The 14,641-nt window shown below is 39.3% G+C and overlaps 1 protein-coding gene across 7 annotated transcripts in view; it reads right to left on the reverse strand.

Moving 5' to 3' along the window:
• Nucleotides 1-1,904: 1,904 nt before the first annotated feature.
• The window catches only part of pard3aa (par-3 family cell polarity regulator alpha, a), a 516,365-nt gene continuing 503,628 nt past the window's right edge, over nt 1,905-14,641 (reverse strand). For 3 of the 7 annotated variants that reach the window (XM_056237055.1, XM_056237056.1, XM_056237051.1), the window contains 2 exons: nt 8,575-8,693; nt 1,906-2,837 (listed from right to left, as the gene is read on the reverse strand). In XM_056237055.1, the coding sequence (XP_056093030.1) occupies nt 2,444-2,837; nt 8,575-8,693 (513 nt within the window). In that variant the 3' untranslated portion in view covers nt 1,906-2,443. Of the gene's footprint in view, nt 2,838-8,574; nt 8,694-14,641 lie in introns of all 7 variants that reach the window. The other 4 variants (XM_056237054.1, XM_056237050.1, XM_056237052.1 and 1 more) reach the window with 2 other exon arrangements.

The following is a 14,641-nucleotide window of genomic DNA, read 5'->3' on the forward strand; positions in this document are numbered from 1 at the left end:
TTTTTTTTTTTTTGTCCTTTTCAGAGCTTGACAGCTCCTTTTGTGAGAAAAGTGTGAACTACACTTTTGTGTTCCACAGAAAGAAAGTCAGACATGTTAGGAACGACATGAGGGGAAAAAAAGAGACAACACATTTTCATTACTAGGTGAACTTCTCCTTTAAACAGGTTCTCGACCCTATCCGTGGCTACTGCGGTGTGAGCTGTAACCTGAGCTTTGTTGTGTTATAGTGGAACACGTGCGCGAGCAACTGCCCATTAACCTGTGCGATAAAAACTAAAGTGCTGAACAGAACTGCTCTCCGCCTGAGCCGCTGAAACCAAAGACGGTTCGTGAGACAAAGGTCAGTCACACCCACACCTACTGGGTCTAAAACTAATGCACACACACACACACACACGTTGGGTTGCCATGTTTTATGGGGACTTTCCATAGACATAATGATTTGTATTCTGTACAAACTGTATATCCTCTCCCCTTACACTAAACCTGCCCATCACAGAAAACTTTCTGCATTTTTACATTTTCAAAAAACATAACTTATTATGATTTATAAGCGGTTTTCCTCATGGGGACCAAAATGTCCACACAAGGATTTTGGATATTTCCATCTTTGTGTCCCTATAACGTAGGGTTTCCCAAAAGAGACACACACACACACCCTGGAAGTCACAAGAATACAGTCTTGATAGGAAGCGTAGTCAACATGAGTTCAAAATACACACTATTTACTTTCTTAATACATGTTCCTGGTGTTATTATGCAAGATTCATATGTGCATGTTATTCATAACCCCCCAACATTTTGTAATCTTTCATAAAAATCTAAAAACATGCTCCGCCTTTAAAACGATTTTACATTGTGGATGACATCATCAATCCCTCTTGTTTGTAAGCCCCTCCCCTCCAATCACAATCATATAGTGAAAAATGTTCACATTTTCACTGATTCCTGATGGATAAAATTACATTTAATCTCACTGAATAGCCATTTCATGTTGCATTTAAAGGTGCAGTATGTCATTTTAGTAGCACCAAACCATGTTTGTTATTATTCTTCAAAAAATTTTTTTTAAGAAATTAAAAATATATATTTTTAAAAAGTACCTAGTTTTTAATGAATTCCCTCATTCCTGGTCTGGGATGTATTGCAGTAAGAAGGGGGAGAGCTGTACATTTACTGGCTTATTAGTGAAGGAACAGAGACGCTAACTGGAGGAAGGAGCAGAAGAATCAATTATAAAGTGGGTGGAGATGGAAGGCGTCACATGAGGAGCAATTGAGAAATATGACGGGTTAATGGGGTTTTCCGTAGCAGAGAGTTGGAGGGTTGTGGGGTCATAACCTTTTCACACTCTATTAGCTGAGTTCAGCTACTCTGCAGGAGTACATGGGCTAAAACACACACACACACACACACACACACACACACACACACAGATAACATTATCATTAGGGTAACGTAACAACCTCATTCTCAGTGCTATGATGTAAAAATAATGATATATTTAAGTTGTAAAGGATTGATACATTATAGATATTTGTACTGGATTTATGCTGATTTTAAAAGAAGAAGAATTAGCAATTTTTGTTTTAAATCTTGTATTAACGTAATGACAGTCTAATGAAAATTTGAATTTAGAGAAATCTGAATTGTCAATTTTTGGGGCAAGTAAATTTCAAGAATTCCCCGCACATGACATTCAGGGGAAACTACAAGATATTGTGGCCACAAATTAAGAATTTGTTACTTTTTATATATATATATATATATATATATATATATATATATATATATAGTGGCATCAACTTATCTAAATTAAAAAAAGGAACAAATTGGTACAAACTATTTTATACTAAGTCAATTATAAATTAGAAAACCTTTTTTTCCCAGTTTTACTTGACGTGTAATAAACTGGAATTTGAATTTGTTCCCATAACAGTTGTGGGAACAAATTCTTATTCTAATTTGTATTCCACTTCATGCGAAACAGTGACATTTTTCATAGACCTAGAAACAGGCTAAATATTGCATATATTTTTCTTTGATTCTGTGGTGCAATATGACCCAGAAATGTTCCTGACAGGTGTAGTGAAATTCAGTTCTCAGCACACTTGACAAAACACATGATATGTAGGTCACAATATGCTGGAAACAGCCATGCATCGACTGTCATGTGATTGTCAAGAGAACCTAGTGGCGTAACGTCAATGAATTCAGTACAAACACATAACAAGTTTGTCAAAAGCAGGGATGGGAGATAGATATTCCATAAAGATTTTCAGTGTGTACATACTAGAGAACAAAAAAAAAACAAATTGGAAAAACCCTCAGAAAAACCTCCAAAACCAATTACTCAGAATCCTCCATATTATAGCTCTGTCTCTTTCCATTCAATGTTATTGCTGTAATACAGTTTTTCCTACAGTTTTGATCTCTCGTCTCAAGAGTAGAAGGGACGGCCCTTCTCAGGGGTCTGTAGACGGTTGAGCCGGGCGAGTTGGGTGGGCGATGGTGGCACATCTTGTCGGTAGGGACCTTTGGGTGGTGTAGGGACCGGGGTTTGGATTGGGGCTGGTGTTTCCTCCATCGTAGGCAGCTTGGTTTTCGCCTCTTGCTCCTTTCGTCTCTGTTCCTGTCTCAGGAGCTCTTGGGTCTCCAGGAGTACGCGGGCGTTCATGCCTGTGGAGGCGGCGCCCAGGTAGCCGTTGGCAGTGCGGGATCCCTGGTAGCTGGAGTAGCGCGGGTTTTCTTTGGTGGTCTGAAAGACATCGCCGGGAGGATAGACTTTATCCCAAGAGTCTTGAGACACGGTGCTAGGGTTTTTACGTGGTTGTCTGAGGAAGACGGAAAGAAGGGTCAGAAACAGACACGGTAAAAAACTCACACAGTGTCCTAATCAGACTAGTATTGTCTAAAGTACCGATTTTGGTACCAAGTCGGTACTGAAAAAAAAAGTGACTATACAAGAATTTCCCTCTAGCATTTTGAGCGCTGTTGAACGGATTCTTAAACACCTCTGATTGGCCATTGCGTTCACACGCTCAATATTTATATCTGTGATTGGCCATTGTGTTCACACGCTCAATATGTGTGTGATTGGCTACATTGATCAACACTTCAAACACATGTTTTCTTCAATGAGTGCTTACACAGATACACACGGGAGCATTTGAAAGCAGGTGTCTATCAGTGGATCCATCTATCAGTGGATATAATACGTATATTAACACCAGAGGTGTTTAAGAATCCGTTAAACAGCGCTGAAAATGCTGGTATCGTCACAACACTAAATCAGACACGCTACGATCCCGCAACACATATTAATCGTTTTTTTGTCCTAACAAGTCATGTCGATGATAAGCTCCAAGGGATACTCTTTTAGAAACAGTTTCTATTTCTGTGACGTCGTGGCTGGAAAAACAACGCAATGATAATTATTGCCTGTGCTTTATTTAATGTTAAAAGCATCTAATATGAGTTTGAATATCAATTTGCGTGATCTTGAAAATAAACAACATTGAAATTAAACAAACAAGTGTATTCCATGACAAAGATCGTTTCAATCTCTCAGTAAGTATTTTTGATGATGTTAAAATGGTTTGATTTACATGAATTTGATTATTCATATCGTTGCAAGAGCAGCAGTGTGCTTGCAGAGAGACTCCGCCCACATGCTCTTATGATTGGATGTGCTTTTTTGATTGATTTTTGTCGTGGCTCATAGTCATGTTGCGTCTGGTTAAGACCTGGTGGTACACTGAAAGAAGGACCTGGATCAAATCTAGAGTCCAGATTATTATAGACTCATCATAACAACCAGCTACAACATGCTAGAATTGTGGTGGCGAGTTGTCCAAGACCAGCGGCTCTCACTTTTTCTTCAGAAAATGTAAAAATCACTGTTAAACACTCTTTTTGAGGCCCGCTAGTGTACTTTACATCAAGAGAGGAAATAACAGGTTACTTCAACGTCCATCCATACCGGCCAATCAATAACTAGACATTTGACAGACTGCCAGGGTTAGATGGCTTTCTTGCCTAAAGGAACAGGGGAAGAAATATCAAACCTACAAATTTCTTTGTCAACGTAGCGGCCATTGTGAGGGGTGTCCACTCAGACTCTCTCCATCTTCTCTCTGCTCCGTTATTAGGATCCATTAAGTGGGAATGTGAAGTAGCTAACGTGCCACATCCCTATGCCTCATGGCTAAATGAAGGCCCGCTCACACCTCACTGGCCTTGCAATCTTAAAAGCGTGTGTGTACGTGTGTGTGCGCACACTTCTGTTGGGATTTCACACATCGGCTCACACAAGAGAGGAGTGCTTTCAAAAACAGGGACAAAAATGTGTTTTATCGTCCAGAATTCAGAATGTGATGGTGAAATAAGGGGTTTTTACATCTTTTTTTGTCACTAGCAAGATGCTAGTGTGTTCTGGGTGACTGCTAGATGATCGTTTACTGGCCAAAGTCTAAAAAAGCCCAAATGTCTGTTATTATGGACGCTAGAAATCGCTTGGGTCCCAATTTCAATGTAAGTTGCCAGTTTTATTGATCGCTATAGGCGACAAAGAAAAGTAATAACACACCTCTCCTCAATAAGCCACATGATTTGAAGCATCATACATGTCTTTCAAAGAAATGGTCTGCAACAAATTACACACCAAGGCTTATAGTTCAAGGTTTAGAACAAACACTTAACGCTATATGAACAAATAGTGATTCATGCCCTTGGACGCACCATTGAATCTCGTAGTTTCCTGAGCTATGGCTCACATTGTTTGGATAATAAATAAATAAAAAATTGAAAATGAATGCAGATTACATTCAAGAGTGTTTGCGTAAAGCATATCAATTTAAGTCAACGGTCATGAAAGGTCTAGTATTTTGAAATGTATAGAAGGTGAAACTGACTAGATACCAATTATTATGTGTTGATTATATGGACAAGAGTACTCGTACGTGACTGCGACGATCGATCAGGAAAACAATGATTGCCCTGACTTTAAAAAATACATTTCTCTTTTTTTTCTGATTGGTTATTGCGGCATTTGGTTCGTGAGGTCTGATTGGTTAGTGTTAGACAGCATGCCTTCCAGACCAGCAAAATAAAGTAAAACTGGACTTGAAAGTGCGCACTGCCAGGAATCACTTTGATCATGAAACACAGTTAAGTGCAAGATGTGCAGTGCCAATCTATCATATGCATAACATTAGAATGAGAACACAATTGTAATTAGAATGTTGTAAATTCTTTAGCTTTAGTTTATCAGCGCACTGTTGGATAGCGCGTCCACAACAAGAGTTACACATCAGACTAGCATGGTCAAGTTCATGTGCGCCTTTCCATGTTTAAGAACTACCAGCCCAACGTAGCAACAGCTTAACCAATGGTGTAAGACTGGGGCGGGGCTATCTGTTTGTTCAACCAATAGCAGACGGGGAAGTATTTGTGAAACCTGTTTAAAAACAGTCATTATTTTTGCAATTCTGCTTTCACACTACACAGTTCACACTTCATAGATAAAGTGATATGCAGTATCTCTATGATAATGTCACGTCACAACGCAGGTAAAAACAATGACAGAATAAGAACAAAGTATTTTCCCCTTTGTCCCAATAGCTACATTATTTGTATCTGAAACACACCTGGTGTGCATCACAGTTTATCAAAAGGACAACAGATATACACACAGAGAACAATATTATCTCAACACCTTGAGTAATGTTTTCTATTTGCTAACAGAAAGCAGAACGTGAGGCTGGAATGCGAGACCTGAATCTTATCTCTGCGACTGAGTGTTGCCGTATTATAACGTGCAGCTGTTGCATGAAGTTGCTCTCTGTTTCACATGACTTGCATTACTGCTAATCAGCGTACACTTCACTTATCTGTCTTATTTTCTGTTCCTCCCTTTCTGTCTCTCTAATCCACCTCCCCAAAAAAGAATCCCTTCATTAGCCAAGTGCTAAATCTGAACCCACGGGGTAAACACACAGTTGGATCCCTGTTAAGCTTGCTTATAATCCATGCAACTGTTGATCAATCCAAGCTGCGTTATGATTGGTGGAGCGGCGACGTTCCAGTAAGTCCTTGCATGGCTAATGAGCGCGCATCTCGGCCGGGTCCTCCAGAGGACAGGGGTCATTTCACACCAGCTTGACCCTGCTTGACCGACGGTATGAGATTATGGGTGGAATGTGCATCAAAGGGCCGCCAGTCGTGCCGGGTTTCCCCAGGGAAAGTGTCAAAGCTCCGTCAGGATCTAGTCGGTGGATTCCTTATAATAAAGCTGGCGTTTTCGTCTGAAGTTCGCTCAATATAGACAGCGACATTGACGATGCTTAAGGCAGTGAGAAATAGTGGAAGCTGATTGGTTGAATTGATTAACTGTCATTATGTCCACGTAGTGTGGAGTAGTGGATGTCGACCTTTCTATCGACCCTAGGACTTTCTCTACTGTCTTGGGAATGAGCGAAGAAAAAAAAAAGGGAGAAGAACGATGGATGGAACTGGGATTTTTGATGCAAGGCCCCCCTCCTTTCTGCGGTGTGTTCTGGGCTTTGTCATTGCTTGAGGGGGACTAATTCTGTAATTGTACATATCCTGGTTACACCGTTCTCAAAGCCAATAAAAACAAGCACCAAGCGTGTAGGTTAGACCACACACACACAGTTCACAATAATTCCTTGTCAAAATCCCTGCAGACCATAATCTTGTACTTTCAAAAGAATGCATTTTGTATGTGTATATTTTGTTTACAAGGTAACCATTATCAAAGTATCAATTTATTTTAAAAAACAACCTTTTTTGACTAGTTGTGTAAGATTTTTTGCAATTCTGGTGCCACATAAATTACACTGTTTAAACTTCTGCATGTAACTTGCCATTTCTACTGCAACTATTGTTTAGTTTGTCTGATATTTGAGCACACTTCTATTCAACAAAGTGGTCAGACTTTTTACCTGGCAGACAAAATTGGAAACTATATCATATAGAGACTGACTTTTGAAGCTTCAATGTCAACCTTCAAGATTTGTTGTCTTTTTTGTCTGTTTAATGGCTAAAATCCACTCAGACCACCTTAGCAGCATCTACAACATGACTGCATTGTGAAGGTGACTTTTGAGCTGGTACATTCTCATCAGAAAACACAAAGTTATGTTTTCCTGCTGTGCTGTAAATAAAATGTACTGAAATATTGAGTGAAACTTTATCAGCACCGCCTGCAGCCCCCACCACTTTTAGTTAAGTATGTAAAGCTCCAATGCGGGAATTTTTTCTTCTTCTCATGTCTGTTGGCTGGATGCTTTGCATGAACTGAAGCAGATTAAGAAGATACCAATGCCTGCAAGTAGAAACGCTGATATCAAACTCAGCCCGCGGGCAACATTCTAAGCTTTATTGACATTTATGACAAATATGCAAAGGGGAGGGGAAAGAGAGAGAAAGTGAAGAGAGAAGATAAAACAGATGAGGGATGGGGCCGATATCCATCCAAAAAAAGGGGGGCCCTATAGACTGCAGTTGCCAAGATAAACTTCCCTCAACAAACAGGTTCTCGGGCTGATCTTTATTAGGTTTAGGAGGGGCACATTCTCTCGGCCTGTGAGCGTGAAGACAGACGTTGTTGCTGTTCGGAGGGCTTAGAGTAAAGACAGACTCGACCACATGACAATGGCATGACTACAGTGAGAAACACCACTGAGGTCAGAGGGAGTGTGGGAGACATGTACAGAAGATTGCACGCATATTTGGTTTATGGCTAATTTATTAGCATGCATTTATTGAAATATTACTTTTCACTGCTTTGCTAGTCGTTCTGACAACGTATGTACTCATATTTTAGATTTACTGCTTGAATGTGAGGAATACCTTTACAAAATGTACTTGGGCAGCACCTTGGTGCAGTAATTGTATCAGATGATATCATCATTATTTATGTATCATGGAATTTACATGGTACCGTAAGGTCAATGTTACACAAACAAAACATAGCAAGGCATTACAATGATACCATAATAATTATAATTTTTAGTATTATTGAACTATTCAGCATTAAATTGATCAAAAAGGCATTTATAATGTTACACACAAATTCTATTTTAAATAAATGCTGTCCTTTAACTTATTATTATCTTGAGCAGCAAATCAGCATATTATACATTATTACTGTATTTTTGATCAAATAAATGCAGCCTTTGTGAGCAGAATAAACTTCTTTCTAAAACCTAAAAAAAAACCTTAATGACCCCCAAACTTTTGAACGGTACTAATTCATATTATTAACAATATAAAATAAACTTACATATGCTAATGTAATGTAATGTAATGCTAGAATTTTGTTTAAAACTACTTTTTACATTTCGATTCCAGAGGTTGTGCACAAACGTCCAACATGAGCTGTAGAATTGCTTTCCTCATCTTCAAAAAAAAGTTCACTTTAACGTGAAAACCGTAGAAGAGCTTCAGTGCTTTAGGGAAATATTGTTCATTTAGTGTTATTGTTGTGAGACTGAATGTGTGGTTACAGATGTAATCTGAGATATTGTGTGCGGTGTCGTCTCTTACCGCGGTAAGGAGTTGTATTGCCTCTGGGCTTGAGTAAAAGAGTCCTCTCTCTGTTTCTGCACTTGCACCTCCACAGAAACCGAATGCCGCCCCGTCGGTGTGTAAGAACCTGTGTTGGCCTGAAATGTGAAAAAAACATTCCTGTTACACACAAATAGTATGAAAACAGTATAAAGCATCTTAAAACATCGCTTTTTGTGTTCCCACAGCAGAAAGAAAGTCATACAAGATTTGATAAGCACAGCATCATTTCAGATTTCATGGTCAGGTATAGGGGTTTAATAATTGATGAGGGGCTCTTGATCACTACCGATTCTTCCTAAAACACAAGGTGCACTAATGAGAAGCGTGACTACCACACCCGATAGCAATTAGCCTCGAGTGCACTTGAGCTTCAAATGGCTGACTTCGCAGAAATAGCAAATGCTGCATTAATGCAGAGAGGCGAACATTTAAACGATTCATAAGACGATGTTATGGGGGGAAACAGAAGTGTTAAACATTATGGCGATGGTTTTACAACATCCTGGAGAATCAGGCAATTTTATCCATGTCTGATGAAGGCTGAGCAACATCTCCAGTGAGACACAATTTAATAGCTAAAGGCCCAGGAAAATTTCTTCATTTGCAACATATTAAGCCAAAAACAGAGAAAAGGAAATGCTTTTATTGTGAGCTAGAAGCAACAATGAAGTAATTATTCATAGTGAGATGTTTTAATGAGATTTGGACTGAAAAGACACTGAAGCAAGTAAAAATCAGGTTTGTGTGAGAGAAAGTGTGTGTCTTCTAATGTCTCTGTCCACATACACACACTATACAACATGACATCATGACTTTGCGTAAACATACACGCCACTTTCAAGTCAAGTGGCGTGTTATCTATACGCATTTTGAGCTATCCGCGTGTATGTCCACGCCGAAATCTTTTGCGTGTATGTCTACGCCATTAAATGTCCGAGTGATTCCGCGTGTATGTGTACGCCGTTAAATGTCCGAGCGAAACGAAGCAAAATCTATATCTACATCTGTGGAGCGATATTTCTTTTCCTAGGATGGTAGGAGAAGACTCATAAATGGTATTAACCCCAGTGACGGGTAGGTTTAGGGACGGGTAGGTTTAGGGACGGGGTTGGGGTAGGTCATATATTTATATATACATAATACAGTAATATAACGTTAAGTCAAAGGCGTTGATAAACACGTTGAAAAGCGATTATGCGTGTTGATAGCACGCCAAAAATGGAAATACGAATTGGCGTGTCATACATACGCCATTTCATGAGATCAGCACTATAGCTAAATATGGTTGTCAATCCTCCTCTGTACACACACAGTTTGGAAATTTACCAAAACTAAATTAACTCATGAAAAATTCAAGTTGTGACAACCAGTGTTAGAAATAAAAAGGGATAATAATGTTTGCCATCTAAAATTTAGTTCAGTGGCATGTTAACCTTTATGATGCCATTTTTAACCACATTTAGTCAATTCATGTAAAACACTTTCAATGAATCTTACTTTCAAAGAAAAATGAATAATCTCACTTTCAATTAAACTTATATTCCAGCTTTTCGCTAAAAATTAAATACCAGCAGCAAAACACAATGAACTTCCACAGTACTAATTCAATGGCAGTTCAGAATAACAGCATTACACTGCATGTAGAACCTGATTTTTTAAAAGTTAATCAGTTCGATGCTTATAAAAACATGAAAGCATGACATCTCCAGATCTCTCTCATTAATCACACAAAATGTATCACTTTTTGTCAACTCTTTTCGGACACAGAGCAGACAACAATACGAAACCCACCTGAACAAACAACAAAAAGTGGCCTAATAGAGAGACAAGACATAATTATAAAAAATTGTCCACAGCAGTTCAGAGCAAGAAAGCATGACACAGCTGGATGGAGAGTGGAGGTAGCTTGCCGGACCCAGACTTCAAAATCACGTATAATCGTTACGATTACAGCGCGGCGTGACCCGTAGCCTTTAATATCAAAGACTGGTTCGGCTCGCGGTGCAATGGGGGGGTCAGAGTACACACATGCTCCATGTGCAACAATATTTACTGCGCTATACACTCAACCACTTCCAGAAACCCGCTCCGACATATGGATTTAATTTGTGAACTGATGCACTTGACTGGGTGAGTGCGAAAAAACAGAGATAAAGAAAGGATAGAAAGCAGAAGTCAGGAAAAAGTGAAGGAATAGAAAATTAGCATGTCATTCTGCAAAAAATGTATCATTATTAGCAAGTTATGACAACACTGAGGTGTCTGTATCACGTTAAAATAAAGGACAGGAAAATAGAGAATGTGAAAGTGACAACAGCTATAGACAGACTCATCATTCCTTTCATCCCTTAGAAACTCACTTTTCTGCTCGAGTGCTTGTACACTAGGGAAGGTTTATCTATATCATTTAGAGCCAGAACGCTCTAGCAGCCACTCAGAACACCTTAACAGCATAGCAGCTTGACAAAAGGACACGCTAACAATGCACTGAAAACAATACAAATGCACAACCGTAGCAACGATCCAAAACACCCTGGCATGGCGACACTAAGGTAACTCGGATAATACCTAGCAACATTTTAGAAACCTCCCAGAACCAGGGTGTAACAACACACTAAAACACTCAGATAACCACCCAGCAACAACTCAGGACCAAAAGGACCCAAGCAACTACACAGCAAAAACACCAATAACACCCTAATAATAACCTAACAACACCATAGAAACCTCTCAGAGGACGCCCAAAACTGCATAGCAACGCATTAAAACACCCTAAAAACCACCTAGCAACACCATAGAAACCTCTCAGAGGATCCCCAAAACTCTATAGCAACACACTGAAACACCCTAAAAAACACCTATAGCAACACCATAGAAACCTCTCAGAGGATCCCCAAAACTCTATAGCAACACACTGAAGCACCCTAAAAACCACCTAGCAACACCATAGAAACCTCTCAGAGGATCCCCAAAACTCTATAGCAACACACTGAAACACCCTAAAAACCACCTAGCAACACCATAGAAACCTCTCAGAGGATCCCCAAAACTCTATAGCAACACACTGAAACACCCTAAAAAACACCTATAGCAACACCATAGAAACCTCTCAGAGGATCCCCAAAACTCTATAGCAACACACTGAAGCACCCTAAAAACCACCTAGCAACACCATAGAAACCTCTCAGAGGATCCCCAAAACTCTATAGCAACACACTGAAACACCCTAAAAAACACCTATAGCAACACCATAGAAACCTCTCAGAGGATCCCCAAAACTCTATAGCAACACACTGAAACACCCTAAAAACCACCTAGCAACACCATAGAAACCTCTCAGAGGATCCCCAAAACTCTATAGCAACACACTGAAACACCCTAAAAAACACCTAGCAACACCATAGAAACCTCTCAGAGGATCCCCAAAACTCTATAGCAACACACTGAAACACCCTAAAAACCACCTAGCAACACCATAGAAACCTCTCAGAGGATCCCCAAAACTCTATAGCAACACACTGAAACACCCTAAAAACCACCTAGCAACACCATAGAAACCTCTCAGAGGATCCCCAAAACTCAACACACTGAAACACCCTAAAAAACACCTGCAGCAATGCCTTTTTTTAGAAACCTTTTCTGAAGATGCTAGAAACTGCATAGCAACACATTAAAACACCCAGAACACCAAAACTATAGCAACACCTTAGAAAGTTCCCAGAAGACCACATAAACTGCATGATGACATATTAAAAACCCAATACCTCCTTAATAACCACCGAACAACACCTTAGAAACATCCCAGAAAGTATTCGCAACTGCATAGCAACACACTAAAACACCCAGAACACCCTAATAACTACCTGACAACACCTTAGAAACGTCAAATGCTGGCATCTGCATAAAAACATACTAAAACACCCATCACACTTGAATAATGACCTAGCAACAAAACCACATAAACTGCATAGTAAGTTAACATATTAAAAACCCAAGAACATCTTAATAACCACCTAGCAGCACCTTAAAAACCTCCCAGAAGATATTTGCAACTGCATAGCAATACACTAAAACACCACAATAACTACAGTATAACAGTTTAGAACTGTTATGTACGGTTATACATAATAACCGTTTAAAAAAACTCATGATTTATTAGCCTGGATGTCATAAAATGGCCCTTAGTGTCTCTCAGACCCTAAACATGAGGGTGAAGGGTTGAATGTGTATTGCACTGGGATCTGAGTTCAGTTCAGAACAGATAGTCCCCACATCCCCTGTAGGCAATCTCGATTTTATCATCTAGCTCTAAATCTTCTGAACGTGGAGGGATATGAAAGAGTAGGAAGGCAATCCACGTATATTTCACAGGGGGGACACTAATCTCTAACCTGGAGTGTAGTTATCTATCCACTGTCGGCTCATTATCATGTTGTACACTTCTTTTCGCCTACATGCAGCAAATGTTCATTGAGCTTACAGTATGTTCCTGCAGTGCTGATTTAGAATTGAGAAGATAACCTCATCTAAACATTGGCCGTAGTGGGTCGACTGAACAAGGACATTTCGGTTTCCTGTGGGGTTTATAATCAAAGAAAACATGCTGGTTCCTCTGAATCCTGAAATCAATGGCATTCTTTCGAGTCACGAAATGCTTGCCAGCACTGAGGTCCTTGTAAAAGAGGAGAAAAGGACACAAACACGGGCCTAATTTGTGCGTGTGTGTGATCTGCACCGGCATAATACTTCCGTCCCTTGTGTGGTCTCCGATCGTCTTAACAAAAGATTGATGTTTATTGGTTGAGACAGGCCGGCAAGCCTCTGGAAAGAACATGCTCTTTATGACAAACATCTGGAAAAGCCCCTTTCAAAGTCATAGCGAAAAACGCTGGGCGTGATATACAAGGGAGGCATAACAAGACACGTCTAATTGTCTATTTACCGGTGGAGGTCTGTGACAGGTTCTGGCCATGGGGCGATTATCGGCGATCTGGGATGGCAGCTCGTCGCCACACATAAAAACCTGATGACGGGTTTCTTTCAGTCCTCAGGGGATTGTGAACACAGAGAACACACCTTAATCACTGTCCTAATGTGCGTCTCATGCTGTCAGAACTCACGCTGGGTTTGAAGGATTATCTGGGGTGTACTTACCCATTTTTCTTCATAAAGAAATGAGAGGCGTTTGATGTGAAGTTGGGAGTTTTGCCACATAGCTACATATTTAAAAGGCAATCAATCATTGTTTCATGGCACTTTGATTTTATGTTGCACTTGAGGGACATTTCTGAATGGTGTAATGCACGGTATTTATAATCAAAGCTATAAATAACAACCAAGAGACTTTGTAACTAGGTGGTCACAAGTAAATGTTAATTAGTTGAGTGCTTTTCATATGAAAATAATAAATCTTACTGAAAATACAGTGGGGACACCATGGTATGATGATGATTGAAATGATAATCATATATATCATGGTATTTAGAAAGCACTCTAAGGTAGTTCAAATAATAATTCAGAATACCATGGTAGTACAGTGGTACTTGTAAAATAAATAAATCAAACAAAAAAACAGTACTACCATGGTTGATATCATTTTTTCAAACCATGCTATCTTAAAAAAGAATAATAATTGGTATTAAAACTAAAACAAAACAACAGTATTTAAATATTTGGTCCCACTTTATATTAAGTGGCTTTAAGTACTATGTACTTACATTGAAATTAATAATTTTATACAATGGACTTATTGTGTACATGCATGTTTTTACATTGTACTTATATTTTGAAAATACCTGCATGTAATTAATTTATGTAACTACATTTGTAATTACACTGTTGCCCCTTCCCTTACACCTTAACCCAACCTTAAGCCGACCCATACCACCACACCTGACCCTAACCTTACCCGTATCGCACCTCAAAAGCAGCACAAGTGTTTTACAATATAACCTGAACACAATAAGTACATTGTACTTACTTTTCGATGCAAGTACATAGTACTTAAAGCCACTTAATATAAAGTGGTACCATCTATTTTGTA

This window comes from Rhinichthys klamathensis, unplaced genomic scaffold (genome assembly GCF_029890125.1).
Source record: "Rhinichthys klamathensis goyatoka isolate OS25496 unplaced genomic scaffold, OSU_Roscu_1.1 h1tg000476l_1, whole genome shotgun sequence".
Lineage (NCBI taxonomy): Eukaryota > Metazoa > Chordata > Actinopteri > Cypriniformes > Leuciscidae > Rhinichthys > Rhinichthys klamathensis.